This window comes from Streptopelia decaocto (assembly GCF_964273445.1).
Source record: "Streptopelia decaocto genome assembly, chromosome: 5".
In the NCBI taxonomy this organism is placed as follows: Eukaryota; Metazoa; Chordata; class Aves; order Columbiformes; family Columbidae; genus Streptopelia; species Streptopelia decaocto.
The window spans coordinates 58,164,451-58,182,283 of NC_138659.1; the positions used below are offsets into that span (position 1 = coordinate 58,164,451).

A 17,833-nucleotide genomic window follows, 5' to 3' on the forward strand; every position below is an offset into this window, starting at 1 on the left:
AAATAAAAAATAAAGACCAAGTAAATGGTCAGTAATGAAAAAAAGATAAATCGAGAAAAGCACATTTGAATGATGTATAACATAAACACATGTATTCCAACATCAAACAGCAAATTTCAGCAATGAAAAAACGCAATTTCTTTTGCAACAATCTGTCTGGTTGGGCCAACGGTGGAGAGGGGCTGGTCCCAGCTCCTTGTTCCATCATTTGCCATGTCCTACTCCCTTGCTGTCTTTTCCTCTCCCCTTCTATGCTCGGCTCCCAAACCCCCTCCAGAGTGCCTGGGGCAGCTCCAGCCCATCACCTGAAGCTTTGCAACCCCAAATTGCAGCCAGGGCCTCTGTAACCACTGCCCAGGGGCACTGGGAGGAGCAGAGAGACTGGTGCAGGACAAACCCTGTATCCAAAGGGAAGAGGTTCATCCAGTCCTCCACAGGCATAAGTCAATACTTAAACTCACCCACCCTTTAGCATTGGGTACATTATAGCAAGGAACTTACGCATTTGAAGAAAGTCACTTTCATCTTCATTTCTGCGAAGTTTAAGAGGATCAGGAGCATTTCCAGGCATCAAAGCAGTTTCTTGGGCTCTTCTTCGCACCTTCTCTAATCTTTCAAAGTCTGTTTGACCCTGCTAGAGGATACGGCCTTACCCTCACCAAGCAGAATCAGTGCTTTTTGGAAGCTTGAATCCAGAGAGCTGCTTTGGACTTAGGGAAGGAGATTTGGACATGGAAAAGCAGCCCAGAGCCCACTCATCTGTACCCTTCTCAGGACAGTTGGACTGACAACCCCAAAAAGAGAACCTGCCCCAACATCCTGAAGAAAAATACTGATGAGAAGCTAGTGTCCTGTGAGCATGGGGTTTCCTCGCTCTCATCCATCCAGGTCCTGAAGGAGGATGAACATGGCCCTTGGGAAGGCTTCTCAAGAGCAAACGCACCCAAAACACATCATCAGATTTTGCCAGTGACCTCCAGTCCTAGAAAAAGAGGACTTATGGCTCTGGTGGTGTCTGAAGTCCTGGCAGAAACAAGTCCTGATCCCATGTTCCCCATGTCTGCCTCATCTCAGCAGCCAGCACAGAGCAGTCCTTGGCCATAAGGCAACACCCTGGCTCCTTGACCATGCCAGGACCCTGGGACAGGGGGCTGCTGCCAGCGGGGCTATTGCCTCCTATGCAGAGGGAGGGAGGCATCTTCCAAGCCCCCCACACGCTGTATGGGAAGGATAAATAAATACCAGAATAAATAAATACAAGTGGCAAAGAGGCCTGAAATGATGCTGTCGTTTGCTGGGAATGAGAGACACAAGTGTAATTTAGGTTTTGATATTATGAAAGTCTCGCTGCTCTAAAACAGCAGGGCACTCAGTGCCTCATTAATAAAGGATAAACTTGGAGTCTATTTACAATGCACTTTTTGGGGTTATTTACACTCCATTATACATATGTAATGCTGCACATATTTACCGCTCTGTTCTGCTGCCGAGAGCAGCCGAGTCGGGAGGGAAACGGAGTGGGAAGCGGCTGATGCTGTGGAGCCATGACCCCTGCTTTGACTGATGTCCTTTAAATGGCTCAAGATGCAGGAGAGCCCCAAACCAACTGCTGAGGATGGAGGGGCTGGAACCAGGTCCTCGGGGACCCAGTGTGGCTCAGTCCCTGTCCCCATGGGCCCAGCACCCACTCAACCCCCAGAGGCACCCTGAAGTAATGGAGAAAGGGTGAGCTCCTCAGTGTGGGCTGGGGCCCAGCACACTGCTAAGTGACCACAAGCACCAAACATGCAAACCATGAGACCATGAAGGAGCGGGGAGCTGAAAAAAAGAGGGCTACATCATTTGCAACAAAATAAATCATGTCTGCATTGGCATTAGAGGGCTTTAGCCATGCAGCCCTCCCCACCACACAGCTTTTACCTCTTCCTGAAGTAAAACATTGCAGTTTCCCCACAAACGGCAGCCCCCAGACCTGTGGTGTTTGTGGGGGCTGCTGTGATGATCCGGGGCCCTGGCAGCCCCAGGGAACAGGGCAGCCTCCACCACAGGATCCAGGGCAGTATCATGGGACAGGTCATGCTCAGAGAGCACCCTGGTGTCACAGCAATTTGTGGGGTGCAGCAAGGGGATGTGTGTGCACCCAGGATCCCTTTGTCCTCAGCAGTTTGGGAGGGTGCAGGGGTCCTGTCTGAGCACTGTCTGCAGCATGCAGGGCTGGGCAGAGAGGGGCTGCGGCAGGCAGTGGGGTAAGGGGGGGTATGGTGGCTGGATTGTCACCTCCAGCTCCGAGCTGCTCCATGTCATCTCTGCAACCCAACCTATATTTGCATGACCAACATGTAATGAAATACAAGAGCCTGGGAGTCACCCTGACCACCTGTCCTAAAAAAATGGGAGGTGACTCTGACCTTCCTGGCCAGGCACAGCAGGGAGGGACACAAGCCCCTCATCCCATCTTGCTGCTCACCAGCACTGGGGAAGCACCCACCTGTGCCAGCACACTGTCATCCCAGGTTGCACTCACCAGACACCAGCTCTGGAGGCAACACTCTTTATTACACACCTTGTGTGGGCAGCTTTCGGCAAGTCCATGTGCCCAGGAGTGATGTGAACCCCCTGCCCCAGGAGGTCACACTCTCTCTGGGAGGGCATCTCTTCCAGCACGGGGGTGATCCGCAGCGGTCGGTGCAGCCCTGGCACACCATCAGAGAACATCCTGGCCACAGGCTGTGGTGTGGTGAGGGCTCCTGGAAGACGGAGCTGGCCGAGTTCAAGCAAACCGGCCCTCAACTTTTTTCCCCAGCCCTGAGCGTCCTCTGCCACCCTTGTCCCACACAACCCACACAGGTCCCGCAGTGGGAGGTGGGGGGGCAGGTCAGGGCAGGCTGGAGCCTGAGCCTGAACCCTGCATGCTCTCCAAGGCCCCGTAGCCACTGAACTTCATCATCCCGATGAGGCGGGATGGGATGGAGAAGAAGGAGCGACGGGTGGTGAAGATGTGGCTGATCTCCATGAAGGTTTTGTTCTTGGTCTCAGGGACAATGAGGTAGACATACAAGGCCACCAGGAAGCAGATGCCACAGAAAATCAGGTTGCAAAAGGCACCAGTTGACATCTGGGGATAATGAGAGAATATGGACGAGGCAGAGAGTCAGAGACCCCTGAGCTGGGCATGACATGAGGCAGAGTCCCCTCCCATCACCCCTCCCTGGGCTGTCCCTAGCCAGCACTGAGCTGAGCCAAGGAGTATGGGCATCCCTTTGGTTAAGCCTGGCTTGGCACTCTGTCCTGGGGGAGCAGCAGGGCCATGTCCATCCCCTCCTCCCCGCACAGTACCTGCAAGAAGGGGAATATGAAGCCGATGGTGAAGTTGCAGAGCCAGTTGAGGGACCCCCCCACGATGTAGGCGGCTGGGCGGTGTGACTGCATGAAGAGCTCGGCTGTCATCAGGAAGGGGATGCCAGCTGCAAAGGGAAGGGACAGAGGAAATGTATGGCGGACAGGCTGCTTCAGACACCCCTGGGGTCAACAGGTCCTGCCCATCTAGTCCTGCGGCCAAACAGCTGAAGCCCAGCAAGACCCACAGGTCAAAGTGGTGATGCTGGGAGGGCTGGAAGAGACAGAGAGTGCAGGAAGGGGTGGATCAGTGTCCTGTCCTTAGCCTCCCATTGGGATCTGTCTCAGTGGGTGGGTGATGTCCCCCCTAACATACCACAGTTTCACTTTGCTGAGTGCTGAGGCCAATTTCACAAGTTACTTGACAGGGAACTTTCAGATTGAGTCAATATCAAAGTTGAACAATTTATCTGAATTCTCATTTTGCAATAATTTACTTAAATGCTGATATATTAAATCTCATGTAGACCACAGGCATAGAGAAACATGCTCCTGGCGTCCTCCATAATGCCCTTCCCAGCCTCCCCTGATCAAAATAGTTTAGAAAATTTCCTTCTATTGATTAGCTAAAGGCTCAGATGCTGGGATTGATTTAGGTAGGAAAGAAGCACACACATTTCTGAGCATCAGAATTTCTCACAGGACACAGAAATATTATTTTTCAAATGTTTTTTTCCCATATGTGCTGAAAAAACCCAACAGAACAACAGAAGATGATTGCGCAAGCCAACCTGTATGCTAAAAACTGGATGCAGGTTGTGGCTACTTCTCCTGGAAGGAATCAGCCTCACCTGACATGTGTCATTGAGTTGGCAGCCCTGGATCCCAGGACTGTCCCTTTGCTGGAGGGCAGGATCCGAAGCCCAGCGCACGCCCCGGGGCACACAGGGATCTGGCAGGGGACTGTATTTGATGTGGTGACATAGCTGAGGTCCCACTGCCTGGGACAGGGCTGACTGGAACTTCTTTATAAAAGATTCTCCAATGGAAAAGGCAAACAAAAAAAAAGTGCCAATAACTGAGGGAGGAGTGGAGCCCCTGACAGACTCTTACTCACAGCTCACCCAGAATAGAGATATGTATTTTTTTGTTTTAAAACTCCTATTCATCATTGTTTGTGAACAATGAGCCATTAAAATCCTAATTAAAGATCTAATTACAGTGAAAAAAAATCTGGGCTGAGAATGAATTATAGACCTGTTAACAGCTCTGCTAATACATCAGCTGGGTAAATCAGTCCAGGTTTCACTCCTCACTGTTCAAGCCCACTCTTGCACCCATGCTCCATTAGGGACAAGATGATGCTCACCAGTCATAGTGTGATGGAAGCGGGTGACACCTCCAGAGAGGTCTGGAGAAGGTTGCCAGGGCTTTCTCCCTTCTTGGCCCAGGAGCAGGGATGAGGAGGAGGAGGTGCAGCGTGCCCTGGGGATCCATGGGGCTGGAGGGGCTTGTGGTGGGGTCTCGCTCACAGGGTGCAGCATGATAAACCAGGACCTGCAATCTCCACTGCTCCCTGATGCCCTGGGGTCCCCACTCTCATCCCTCTGCCCCGCTTCTCCCACCAGCCCCAGACCCACCTGGTCCCATGCAGAAACCAGCGATGATGCCAACCACACAGGTGACGCTGACATAGCACATCCAGGGCAGGGCAGTCTGTGAGGGGACACAGGGCTGAGGGCACCACCAGGACAGTGGACCCGAGCTTCCCGCTGTGTCCCCAGGATGGGGCTTCATGACCCCTCCTTGGCTCAGCAGCAGCCCTTGGGGACAGTGGCCTTGCAGGATGTGTGGGGCAAAGCTGCTGAGGTTCAGCCTTGGCAAAGCTTAGCGACTTGTGGTGCTAAGACATCCCCAGAGCTGTGGGAGCATCCTCTGGGAGCTGGCAGCAGAGGAAGGATCCTGCAGACCTCTCCACCTCCCCTCTCATTTCACAGCCCCCTGTAGAAAAGCTGCCAAAAGTGGCAGGACTTTTCTCATATGGTTCACTTTTGTTGTTTTTCTTTGCTCTGAATTTTCCTTCCCTTCAACTTTGAAGGGAAAATTTTGCTTGGAAAGAGCCATCACGTCTCATATTTCCATGCACACCCCTCCCCTGGGGTAATACCCATCCCTTTATCACCCAGCCCTCATTAAAGCACCCAGTGCTCCAGCCCCAGCCATGTCAGTGCTGGGGTGGTGGCCAGAGCCTACCTGCAGCAGCAGGGAGATGGTGATGCCAGCCAAGCAGATGCCCATGGTGCAGAACCCAGTGATGATGAGTGGCCTCCGGCCCAGCTTCTCAATGGTGAAGCACTGCCAAGGGACAGTAAAGACTGATGGGTTGGTGGGGAGCTCCCCACCAGGATAGGGGCACCCCTTGAGCCCCAGATCCAGCTGCAGGTGGATGCTCCTGCTGGTATCTGGGGAATGAGGGCAGCCCCAGCTCAGAGCTCTAGGTTTGGGGATGGGACATGGGAAGACCAGAATCTCCAGCTCCTGGGGTGAGCACACAGCAAGCAGCAGTGTGGTCCCACAGAACCCCAGGAGGGTGCAGGGTTGGAGCTGGGGTGGTCCCACAGCCACATTTGCAGTGGCACCAAGCAGAAGTGCTGGGCTGGGCATGGGGCGTTTGTGGGGCAGTGGGTAGAGGAGGCAGAGCGGGGACAGGCAGTGCGGTTGGCGGCTGGAGCAGGCAGGGTATTGACAGCAGAACAAATGCTTGTAATTTTATAACCAATTTCAGTACGTCCGTCGGGGGCCGTTTACAGGGCTGCTCCTGAGCAATTCACCTGCACGTCGGGTGGCTGCCAGGGCTGGGGCAGCCCATGGCCAGGGCAGGGGAGAAGGGTAGAAGGGGCATCCTTTGGAGGGGCAGTGGGGTGACTGGGGAGTCCCACTCTGCTGTGGGCTGACCTGTGGGGAGAGGAGAGCAGCCCCCTGCTCAGCCCCGATTTTCTGAGTGTAGCGATCCCCACATCCATCTCTTTAACTGTCAGGGAACAGATTTAGTGCCGGGTGGCTCAGGCTGGCCCCAGGTGACACTCACAGATGGGACAAGGGACATAAATCTGCCTGGCCCAGTGCTAACTCTCCAGTTAAATGAGGTCTGGCTGGGGGGACGGGGGCTACTAGCTCAAGCCCAGGCCAGTGCTTGGCTGGAGGGGCAGATGGGGACATGTGGTTCTGCTGACGGAGTGACAATGAAATCGGGAGTTAGAAGGAACCACTTAGCCCCTCCATCACCCCCAACCTGCGCTCCTTGCCTGGCATCTCCCCACCAGCCTCCCACTTACCCCCAAATTGTCTCACCCCTCCTAGATGGGACCGCACAAATCGAGCCCCTCTCATCCCATCTCCCCACTCCATTTCCCTGCCAAACCCTCTGCCACCCAGCAAAGGGGCTGTGCTGTGGCACAGATGGCATTTAGGTTCCATCCAGCCTCCCCCCACTTGATGGTGCTGGGAGCTGGAGACAAGGCTCTGGCACTGAGGGGCTGTGTCCATTCATCTGTTCATCACTCACCCCGATCAGCCCAGCAACAACTTCAGTGGCGCCAGTGCCCATGATGGTGTAGGGGATCTGGGATGCTGGGATCCCGGCATTCTCAAAGATGGTGTTGGTGTAAAACCAGATCTGCCGAGGAGGGGACTTTGCGTCAGCCAGGAGGCACTTGCTGAAATGAGTTTCCAGGTCTCAGCACAGCCTCTGCAGAGCCAGGTCCTGGGATGAGGACCCTGCAGGACTTACGGCATCGATCCCTGAGAGCTGCATGCCGGCGTTCACCACCACCACCGAGAGGGTTTGCCAGCGGACGGAGCGGTCCCGCAGCAGCTGCCAGACAGAGACCATCTCCATGGAGGAGAGTGACTGCTGCTCCTCCTTCATTTCCTCAATCACATCCTGCACATTGGGTGTCCCCAGGAACCGGTGCAGTGCTGCAGGGAGAGCGGGGGTCACAAGCATGTGTCTCCCCACCACAGGGCAGATGTTCACAGGTATGGTGCAGGGCAGGGACAGGGCCTTTGCTCTGCCCTGACTCAGCCTCCCCAGGGGACCTCCCTGACCCATGGGGCTGAGTTCATAGGAACTGAGGAGATGCCTGACACCATGGTGATCGGCACCCTGGAAATGCTGTAGTGCAACTGGATGGGACAGAAGGGCTGAACCATAAGGACTATGGTTGCCTGTCAGGTATGGGTGTGAAAGGATGCTGCTAGGATGCGGCTTGGTCTTGGGAGACCTTGGACCAGCAACCAGCACCTCCCAGAGCCAGTCTCCACCCCAGGACACCCCCTCACCCGCAGTGGCCCCGAAGATGTCATTCCTCTCTATCAGCAGGTACCGCGGGCTCTCGGGGAAGCAGTGCAGCAGCAGGAGCTGGAGGGAGGCAGGAAGGACCCCCATTGACAGGAAAAGGGGCCAGAACCTGTCCTAAGAGGAGGCAAAACAGGACAAGTCACAAGGAGGGCAGAACAGGGTCCAGCATGCGTGGGCTGGGGTATTGTGCTCACGTTGCCCAGCAGCTCCGGGAGGCTCAGGACCTGCGCGAAGAAAATCCCAAGGCAGATGAAAATGCTGGGCACGAGGCCCAGAAAACCCCGCAGGTTCTTGGGGGCAATTTCTCCCAGGTAGAGGGGGACCACGCTGAGACAGATACCTGGGGGGACAGGAGAGACTGGGATGGGAGAGGCAGCAGGGAGAAGGGTGCCCAGCCAGACCTTCAGTGCATCTGCTCTCATGCCCAGCACCATCCACAGTGGGGACCCTATGGCCAGGGACATGGTCCTCTCTCCGCCCCACTGAGCCCCCCACCACAGAGCCTGGGGCCGTGGGGAATATGAAGCCTTCTCTAGCCCCCTGGGAATGGGTTGTAGGGGACCAGACCCTCAGAAGGGGCCATGCACAGCTTCACAGTCCAGGCAGCACCTACCTGAGTGAAGCCCCATGATGGAGCGGCCGACAATCACCATCTCAGGAGACCCCAGCTCCCGGCTGAAGCCCATGAAGCTGCTGGCCAGGAGGACGAGGAGAGTGCTGCGGCTCAGCACAACATTCCTAGCAGTGCACAAGCAGCAGTGTAGCCCCTCCAGCCCCATCCCATCCCTTGACCACCCTGTCCCATGCCACCCTCTTACCTGCCGTATCGCTCTGTCAGCACACCCACCAGCAAGGAGCCCACCAGTCCACCCAGGGCGAAGATGGAGACCGTCAGAGAGTAGAGGAGGGTCAGGGGGCCAGAGGCCAGCCCGTGCCCATACCGGTGGGACCATGTGGCATTGTAGAAAGCTTTTATGTGCTGCATGGCAGAGAGAGACGCACATTCACTAAATGCGTTGGGAGAAAGGGGAAGACAAGGGAAGACAGGCCCCACAGGGAAAGTGTAACAGGTTTAACAGCAATGCAGGAGATGCAGGGCAGGATGTGCCTGGGGATGACTGGGATGTGCTGGTCTGGTTGCTCAGCCAGCCTCAGCACCAGAGGGTTTTTAAGGACAACTTAGAGAGATGCCACCGGCAGAGCTGGAGCTGGACCAAGGAGGTTGTAGGGAGCTTTCCCCAGCTCCTGCCTTCCAGGGGTGACCAGCGTGGGAGGGTACAAGCATACAGGCTCCAATGTCCCTCCCATGTCATCCTTCTCCTCAGACTGCTCTCTGTGAGCAACTGCCCAAGGGAAATGCCAGCATTTTGATGCAGGGTTGCCAGGCAGTGACCCCTCCACCCTCCCTGGGAGGGACGCAGAGCCCTTCCCCTGCTCCCAGGCAGGCTGGCCCTTCCTTACCGCCGCTGGTGAGTTCACCACGGCCAGGTTGTAGCCATAGAGCATGGAGGAGCCAAAGGACACCAGGAGAGTGACTGACACCAGGGGGAAGGTGACGTTCTGTGAGAGAGAAGGAAGATGGATCAGCACAGCCCTGGCCAGAAAGGCCAAGGACATACGTGGCATGAGCTGTGTTGGGTCACTGCCCCTTTGCTAGCAGGGATGTCCTTGGCCCAGAGCAAAGCCCCCAGCGTGATGGAGCCCTGTGCTGAGCACCTCTTCATGCCACTGCCCAGCACCCAGCCCAGCCAATCTGGTTTCCCTGTGGCTGGTCTTGTGGCTGTGGCACAAGACTTGACCCTGGTGGTGGCCCAGCTGAGGCTACTTGTCCCAGCTGCCTGTCCTAGGCACCCCTGCCCTTGGGCTGGGAGAGGGCAATGGGCAGAAAGGGGCAGGAGGAGGAGAGAGATACCCCTGCTCCCTTCCACAGATGGGGACAGCCAAATCGCACTGCTGCCAGCTGCCCCCACCACACCTCCCTGCCTGGAAGTCCCAGCGCCACTGAAAGCTGCAGTTCACTTCGGCAAGTCCCAGCCCTCCTAAAATGCCACATGCACCCACTTCCTAAAACCCTCACCAGCACTGTCACCTGCTCCAGCTGCAGGCAGGACCTCGCTGCAGGGAGCTGACGGTTGTGGAAGGTCACCCGGCAGCCCCGACCCAGCCCGGGGGGTTTAAATCAGCTCACCCCAGGATCGGGGTGCCCAGAAGGACCCAAGAAGTATCCAGGGCACCCCTCCAGCCACAGGGACACCCCTGGGTGCTGCACCCAGCCATCTCCCCTGGAGCTACAAGCATCCCACGATCCCACAGCGACAGGATTGTAGCGGGGTGGGTTATGAGTCTGTGTCGCCCGGGAACATCCCCACGTCCTGGCACTCAGACCTCAGCCCCACAGCACCCCAGCCACCCCCGCAACTCCCCCCCGCACGGCAGCCCGATCCGCAACGACCAGCAGCTCCCGGATCATACACAGCAAATCCCAGCTAAGCCCATCAGGAATCCCGAGCCGGGAAAAGGAGGGGAGGGTGGAAGGGGTGTCAGGCCAGCGGCTGGGGGAAAGTGGGGAGGGGGCTCCCCCGAGCCCACAGGGAGCTCACCCCAGTGATGTCCCGGCCGGACTGCGGGGTCCCTTTTCCGACCGTCGGGGCGAGTCTGCAGCCGGAGCCGGGGAAGGGAGGAGGAGTTGCGAGGGAGGAAGGCAGCCCCGGTCCGGCGACCTGGCTCTTCTGTCCCATTTTTAGATGGAAGAATGAGAGGGACAGGAAGGGAAGGCAGAGCAGGGGAGGGCAGGCAGCCTGGGTGCCCCCGGGGCTCATTGGAGGCGCCTGAGCGGCCGGAGGAGGAGTCCGGGGGCCACCCCGCCTCGCCGGGAGGTGGGAGCAGAGGCAGGCGGGCACCTCCGGGCTGTCCAGCCTGCCGAGAGGCCATAGCCAGGCCTGAGGACAGCGGGACCACCGATGTGATGCTCTGTCACCGTGGAGAGCTCTCGCATGTTCCCTCCAAAGAGGGGTGGCCTCAGGGACTGTAAGCAGGGCAGCATCCCTGCATCACCCCCGAGTCTGGGAGCAAACGGGCAGCCCCACATCACCCAACACTCCTCAGCCCCCTTCCCACCCTGTCAGACTCATGGGGCAGATGTGCCCCATCTGCTGTGTCTTGGGTCATAAGGCTGGTATACACACAGACACCGCCCAGGGCAGCTGCCTTCCTTGGGCACGGAGGGACGCAGCCCCCAGCCCCAGAGACGAGAGACTTGGCCCATGGCAGCTCAGAGGAATCTAATTTTGCTGCGGCCAGGAGTTGCCTCCCCTGCTGCTAATGAAGTGCTTTTAATTAGCAGCCTAATAGCAAGCTCTTAATTTGCTGAACAGCCAGTTGAAAGGATGGGGACCCCACTAAGCCATGGCTTGCAGCAGCTTCAAGGGCTTAAAAGGAACAGGCCCTGGCTGGCTGGTCCCAGCTCAGGAAGGGTCCCATGGGGACAGGGGCAGAGGAGCAGGGCTAGGAGAGCCCTGTGGGCATGGGCATCTCTGGGCCTGCTGTGCCCAACCCCAACCAGGCTGTCTTGGATGATGGAGAGCCTGGGTGCTTTATCCTCCCACAAAGGATGCACCAGTTCCTGTCTCCTCCCTCCACATGAGCCTCTGTCTCTCCTGGAAAGCACTGTGGCCTCTCCCCCAGCCAGGAGCCCTTTGCAGCCTGACAACATTCAGCCTTTCTCAGGGCAGGCATCCACTCCAGAGCTCCTATGTCTTGCTCAGACTCGGTTTCTCCATGTCTCAAATTGGACATCAACTTTACCTTTGTGCAGGTGGGCTGTGCAGGTGCAGAGGCCTTGGTGTCAAGGCCATGGTGCGGACAGCCCTGTGGGGAGCTACAGTCCTTCAGGGTATGGTCCCATTCTCTTCCCAGAGCAGATCCATGGAGGAAGATCCATTTATCAGACATATCAGTGGGTGAGAAGGCCTGGCATGAGGAGGACATGCAGCCTGTGGGTACCAACCACGCCAAAAGTTCTTTCAGTGCTGCAGGCAGCCCAAAACACCCCCTGGACTCACCCCAAGCCCTGTACTAAGACATGGCAAAGCAGCATACCCCAGACAGGACAACAAGCTGGGCCACGCTGTGTCACACAGCCATGTTCCCACACTGGTCATCCAGGTACATGGCTTGTCTCTGGGACCAGCATTTGGGAAATTAATTGTGCCCAGTCCAGTAGTCTCTGCCAAAGGGAGAGGAAGAGAGGAAGAAAAAGCAGGAGCCACAGCCCACCCATCCTGAGTCATCCCAGCATACACACCTAAAACTCCTCTTTGGAGCTTTCCAGCCCCTCTGCCCTGACAGGTCCCCAAGCCCAGTGCTTGGTCACACAGCCACAGTCCCCCTCCAGCTACACAGCCTAATGCTGGGGACTGGACAGGGACATCTTCAGGATGCCATCCTCAAGAAACTGCTCCAAGCTAGGGGGGTGGCCACTGCCTTGATTTAGGGGGTAAATGTGGGTTACTGCCACTGGTTCCCAGCAGCGTTCGGGATGCCGAATGCAGAAGTTTAGCAGTAGATGTAAAGGTGAGAAATACGTGCTGAGGGAGGAAGGAAGAAAGCCTGGGGTATCAATTAAGGGCCACCAGGGAACTGGGATAATTGGAGACACTTCTGTGACCTGACCCAGTGACTGTGGCACTGGTACGACAGAGACGCGTGCTGGTGACTAACACCCACTGCTCTGTGCTGTGAGGGAGCTCGTCTCCACAATTTACGGGCGTCCCCATTCCTCCTCTGTTTCCATGGCTAGAACATCCTCCTTGGCTGGGAAAGCAGCTGTGAGCCCACAAACCACGCTCTTCCCCTCCCACTGTCACTCCTGGGAGCTCCTGTCCCACTCTTGCCTCACTGCTACCCCTGTTCCCAGGTGCAGCACTGGGCCTGTCCCCATCTCAGTGCTCCACACCGTGGGATGCTCGCACTCCTCCTTCTCCTCAAGGCATCGCGCACACAGTGCCTAGGACATGCAAAGAAAGCCAGGACTGGGAGAGGCAGAGCAGCAAGAGCAGCTCACATCCTACATAGAGCGATGGCATTTGCAAAGGCCAGGAGGACAGAGATGGTGTTGGGAGCCCCATGATCCCCTGATGGCTTTCCCTGAGCTGATGGTGCTGTGCGGGTCCCAGCAGAGCCCAGCTGCCCATGGTTTGGGCAGAGCCAGGATCCAGCCCACCCCAAGGAGGTGTGTGGAGGGGAAGGACAGAGCCAGCCCTGCTGCAATGGCAAAGTCCCTTGTGCCCCCTGCCTCCCTGCCCAGCTCACCCAGGACCAGGCACTGGCCAGCCACACAGGACCTCACACCGAAGACACAGAACACTCACAAAAAAAATGGTATGAGGATTTCTGCAGGACTGGGGAATACGACAGTGGGGAAGATGCACTGTGAGAGTCTGTCACCTTTTCCAAGACGAGATGGAAATCCCTCAGAGAGGACATGGTCTTCAGTGATGCCTCTTGGTGTTTGCCCAGCACTAGTCCTAACTAGAACAAAGTCCACAAGGAAGCAATAAGCAGCTCAAATAAATGTAGGTGTAAAGATGCATTGCTTAGCAGGCACCTTTCCCTGCACTGGAGGAGAGGAAACAGCACGGACACAGGAGGCAGAGCTGCTCGGGCATCTCTGCAGCTTGAAAGGTCAGAGCAGTTTGCTGGTGCTGCCCTTTTGGAGTTGACACACCAGAAACAGAGATGGTCAAGCAGCTTTCCTGTCTGTCTCCTCAGAGAAGAAGCCTTCCTTGATCTGCCTTTGTAAATGCCAGTAAGGGTGCTTTGGGCACGGAACAGGGAGCTTCGGACACATCAGGGCTCAAGTTTCTGCAAACCACAGCAGCTCCCAGAAGAAACTCAGGTGTGTCCCTAGTGAGAGCACTGCTCAAGCTGCTGTCTCTGCCTTGTGGCACCGGAAGGCCCATCCAACTCTGCTCTCCAGCTGTGGGAAGGCTATTTACCTGTACAGGAGAGGCCTTTTCCAGTTCAGGTTCTCATGGTCATATACCTTATCCAACTGTAGTGGTCCCCAGCAGATCAACCCCACAGCTCAGCAACCTCTCTCTGGTTTGGAGATTTCTAGCTGTTCCTACCAGTCAGCTGCATGTCAGCAAAGCCCTTAGGAGACAAGCTCAGGATGGGAAGATAACACTGGTAAGAAACAAAGAGTATCCCTTGGGGATACAACAGATGTGTGTTCAAACTCTCTTAGGGCAAAGCCAAGTGGCGGGTACTCACACACACACTACCTGGAGCTTGCTAGAAGGGCATCACGTCCCCGTCCATCAGATGTCATCAGCTGTTCTCACCAAGGAAGGACCAACCAGCCCGCCAGAGGGACAGGATGAGACCTCAGATGGCTGCAGCCCCTTAGGGGGTTTAGATTTGCATGGGATAGTTAGCACAAGCAGGATCTTATTTTCTGCTGCTAGTCTTCTCCTCCAGCAGCTCAGGTGCTTTCCTCCTGGGACAGTGTCCTGGGCAGGGTGTGTGCTGGCTGCAAAGCAACTTGAGCACTTGGAAACTAGAAATCTTCTGCAGGCACTGCTATACAGACAGAGCACCTGGCTCTCAAGCTCAGGAGTGGCATCTTATTCCCACCAAATGCTGAATCACTTCCGCACCCTCCTGGGCACTGACAGGTCCCACCTAGCGTTGGGGGAGCTCTACTGCACACAGCCTTGGAAAAAACAGGGCCGGGACATTGCCAGAGCTGGGGACAGCCCATACCCAGGGCTGCCAGGACAGTTCGCCCACAGAAATCGATGGCAACACTAGAGCATGTCTCTCCACTCAGGGCTTTTGTTTTCTCAGCTGCGCTCTGCTGAGAGGTCGCCATCCTAACCCGCTTCAAACTGACAGAGCACCACTCAGCCCTGAGTTCACCCTGCGCATTTTTTTGGTAAGAATACATTAATTCTAGCCTAGCAGGACTAAACTGGCCTATTCCCTTTCCAAAACCTGGCTTACTGCACTCTTGAAAGTGTGTATATATATATATATATATTAAAAAAACCAAACAAAACCCAACAGAAGATTTTATTTTAAAGCTCTAGGTTGATCAAATGCTGTTAATCTGAAGCTACGGCAAACATTACTTTCCTCCTTCATTTGAAGTGGAAATAAGGCACACATTTTTAAACAGAAAGGGTAATTAACCACTGAATCTATTTAGATAAGCTGTCTGGTGTTCATTCTTCTCCAGTGTAAGTTTATAACTGAAATTGCTTTTCTTTCTCAAGGACTCTCTTTAGCACTCAAGTTTTTGGATGTGATGCCAGAATTCTGGGAGACGTCTTCCAGCCCATGACCTTCAGCACAGCACTGTCCTAGTCCTAGAAATCTGCAATAAATACTCTGATCTTCACCTTTAAACATCAAGAATGACTAGATAAGGATGGCTAGAAATAACCCACAAGGAGATCCTGTTTCTCATAGGACTGGGTACTGTTGGGTACACGCAGAGACCCGGGACTGTGAGTACGAAAGGTAATGAGTCTCATTTGGGTGTGCTGGCAGACACAGGTTAAGTGGAGCTGCACCCTGCATTACAGACTGATCCGAAATGATCGATGAAGCCTGTCACTGCAACCCCTTCTCCAAATCTATTATCAGATGGGAGAAAAGAGCAGGGAAGGAACAGGAAAAGTTAAAGCGGTGTAAAAAAAACCCAAAGAAATAAATAAACAAATAATATATATACACACACATAAAAACCCCAACCCTTGCCAAACAAAGCATGGGGCTGCTGGGAACCCTGTCAGAAGGAGAGATGGGGATTGGAAGTGATGGGAATCCTGCTCCCAGCGCTTCAGAAAAGCAGGAGCCGTCGCAATCTCCAGTCCCCCACTGGCTCCCAAGAATGGAGCCAGCAGGGAGAGAGGCGGCGGGAGTGCAGGGTTTGTTTGTTTTCTGACCACCCCAGGAGTCAGTATCTTAAAACTGCGGTGGCCTTTGTTTTAAAAGAGGCTGTTAAGTAAAACGGAAAGATCCAAGGCTGATAAACCAGGAGCGCTTTTAAGAGAAAGGTATTCTGAGGGCAAGGGTGCTTGCGTTAAAATTCGGGCGAGGCATAAGCGTGACAGCATCCCCAGCCACGGAGCAGCAGCGTGGCAGTGCTGTGATATGTCAATTACTCACTCATTATTGAACAGTAGGATTCTGATTAGCTTATAAAACAAATTTGTGCTTCTCCTACCAGGATCTTGCAACAGTACCCAGAAAAACAGTTTTTATATCTTCTCCCTCCTCACTTTTTTAATGGGCAGGATGGCTCCAGTTCTTCTCCATCAGTCACATCCATTCTCTGGCTTACAGCGCAGACTCATTTGCCCCAGCCAGAGGCCATCAGCTATGACGGAAGAATTTGTTAATTAAAAAGTATGCTGTGGTTTTAGGAATAAGTGTTTTTTTTCCACTGCCAGAGCGGTCCTTTTATGCTGCACTCATCAACGAGCAGCAGCTCTAAGGTGGGTCTGACCACCGCAGACTCCGTGTGACGTGAAGCGGCATCCACCCCAGCCTTGGGGCCACAGCGCTTCCAGGTGCTCGTGCTGCAAATGTCCTGTACAGTGCACGTGTAGCAGAAGTGTGACTCATGTGCATGGTGCTCGAGGAAGATATAAGATTGATATTTTGACAGTGTCCTTCACCCCAAAAGGAAAACAGGAGAGATTCACAGCTTAATCTTTGTATTTGTATTTAAGTTATTTTCTGAACAGATAAAAAACCAAAACAAAACACACTGTTACCATGATCCTAGCTCAAGTGAACATTAGTACATTAACTACACACCACCGTAACATGATCACAAAATTCAAAGCACTCATTACTTAAGAATCCAGATAACAAATATAGCAGAGTAACAAACAGAAAACTCTGGAGAAACCATGTTCCTTCTCAACTTTCCCACTTCCACACCCACCTCAGCCTGAGCAGGCAGTAACGATGCAGCACAGGCTGGCCTGGCTGGCGTGCACCTCTCCTAAATGGAGTGATGTAAAATGACTGGGAGAAACTGGATCTGCTACTCTTTGCTGAGGTCCACATTGTTTTTCTGCCATGCTAAAACTGTGGCAAGGCTGAGCCCTGCGATGCCTTGCATGATAAAGTAGCTGACAGCTAAGTTTTACGCTCAAAAGTAGCTCCAGATTTTCACGCTGAATTGCCAAGAGTCCTCACAGCTAGTTCCTTGTAAAAGCCACTCAAACGGCTTGGACAGGCTGGCCTGCCTTCCTCCTGCACGTGGAGCTTTGCTCAGACATAAACCAGCACTCGAGTGCTGGCAGATTAAAACACTTTCCCTGTAAATGCAACAAATCATTATTCATCATACAGGTACGAACAGAGCCGCTCTGTGATGAAGACTGGTATTTCATGATGATTTTCTGGCCACAGATGCACTTGGTTCCTGCTTGAGCAGAAACCAGGATATTTTTAAGGGTGAAAGGCTATTAAAAAAAGGACCTATTTAGGAGCTGTCTACAATATGTAAAGGGCTTGTTGTACATCCACGTACATCAGCGCTCCTCTGATTTTGAGAGTATCAGCTTAACATCACCAACGATCAACCAGTGCTGCCAACTCCCATGAGACAACAAACTGGACAACAACTGGACAACAAACATGGGAGCCCAGTGGTCTTTGGGAACAAGCACAGAGCCATGGAAAGACTTTTCTGACATGACAAAGGACAATTTATGCTGGCAGTGTGCCAAGGCTCACCCTGGGAGAGACGCTTTGGGAATTTACCAGTAGATGGCTACACCTCATTTAAAAAAAAAAAAAAAACCAAAACAAAAGCAAAACACCAATGGAGTGAGGGGAAAAGGAGGGGAAGCCAAATGCTCAGCCTCAGCAGGCAGCTGCTCCTCTCAACCCACTGCTGGGGTTCTAGAGAAGGAACGCACCTGAGGGACCTGTTGTTTCTGTACATCACTGAATTAAAAGGGAGGACAGAAAGACTGTGGACTCCTTATGCTAATCAATCCGTGAGGGATTTTCCAGCAGGAGGATGGAGGGATTTCATATGGAGACCTCCTTTGGGGACAGCTGGGTCACTTGCTGTTCCCCTCTCCTTCTGGGAAGCTGCTGCTTATTGCT

The 17,833-nt window shown here is 54.3% G+C and overlaps 1 protein-coding gene across 1 annotated transcript; it reads right to left on the reverse strand.

Annotated features, from left to right (window-relative positions):
• Nucleotides 1-2,539: 2,539 nt before the first annotated feature.
• On the reverse strand, nt 2,540-11,984 carry LOC309439710 (solute carrier family 2, facilitated glucose transporter member 5-like). The gene is made up of 14 exons (XM_082052677.1): nt 11,795-11,984; nt 11,501-11,688; nt 10,297-10,425; nt 9,158-9,256; nt 8,515-8,675; nt 8,310-8,434; nt 7,891-8,036; nt 7,678-7,810; nt 7,127-7,314; nt 6,902-7,012; nt 5,590-5,691; nt 4,977-5,052; nt 3,337-3,464; nt 2,540-3,115 (listed from the first exon to the last, which is right to left on the reverse strand). The coding sequence occupies exons 2-14, from the start codon at nt 11,681-11,683 to the stop codon at nt 2,876-2,878; spliced, it is 1,821 nt and encodes a 606-aa protein (XP_081908803.1). The 5' UTR covers nt 11,684-11,688; nt 11,795-11,984; the 3' UTR covers nt 2,540-2,875.
• Nucleotides 11,985-17,833: the final 5,849 nt, after the last annotated feature.

Coding starts and splice junctions, on each gene's coding strand:
- LOC309439710 (XM_082052677.1), bottom strand. CDS start 11,683: ATGTCCTCCTCATGCCAGGCCTTCTCACCCACTGATATGTCTGATAAA. Junction 8,676..9,157: donor TGGTGAACTCACCAGCGGCG/GTAAGGAAGGGC, acceptor TCTGCCATGCAG/CACATAAAAGCTTTCTACAA. Junction 5,053..5,589: donor CCATCTCCCTGCTGCTGCAG/GTAGGCTCTGGC, acceptor GTCCCCTCACAG/ACTGCCCTGCCCTGGATGTG.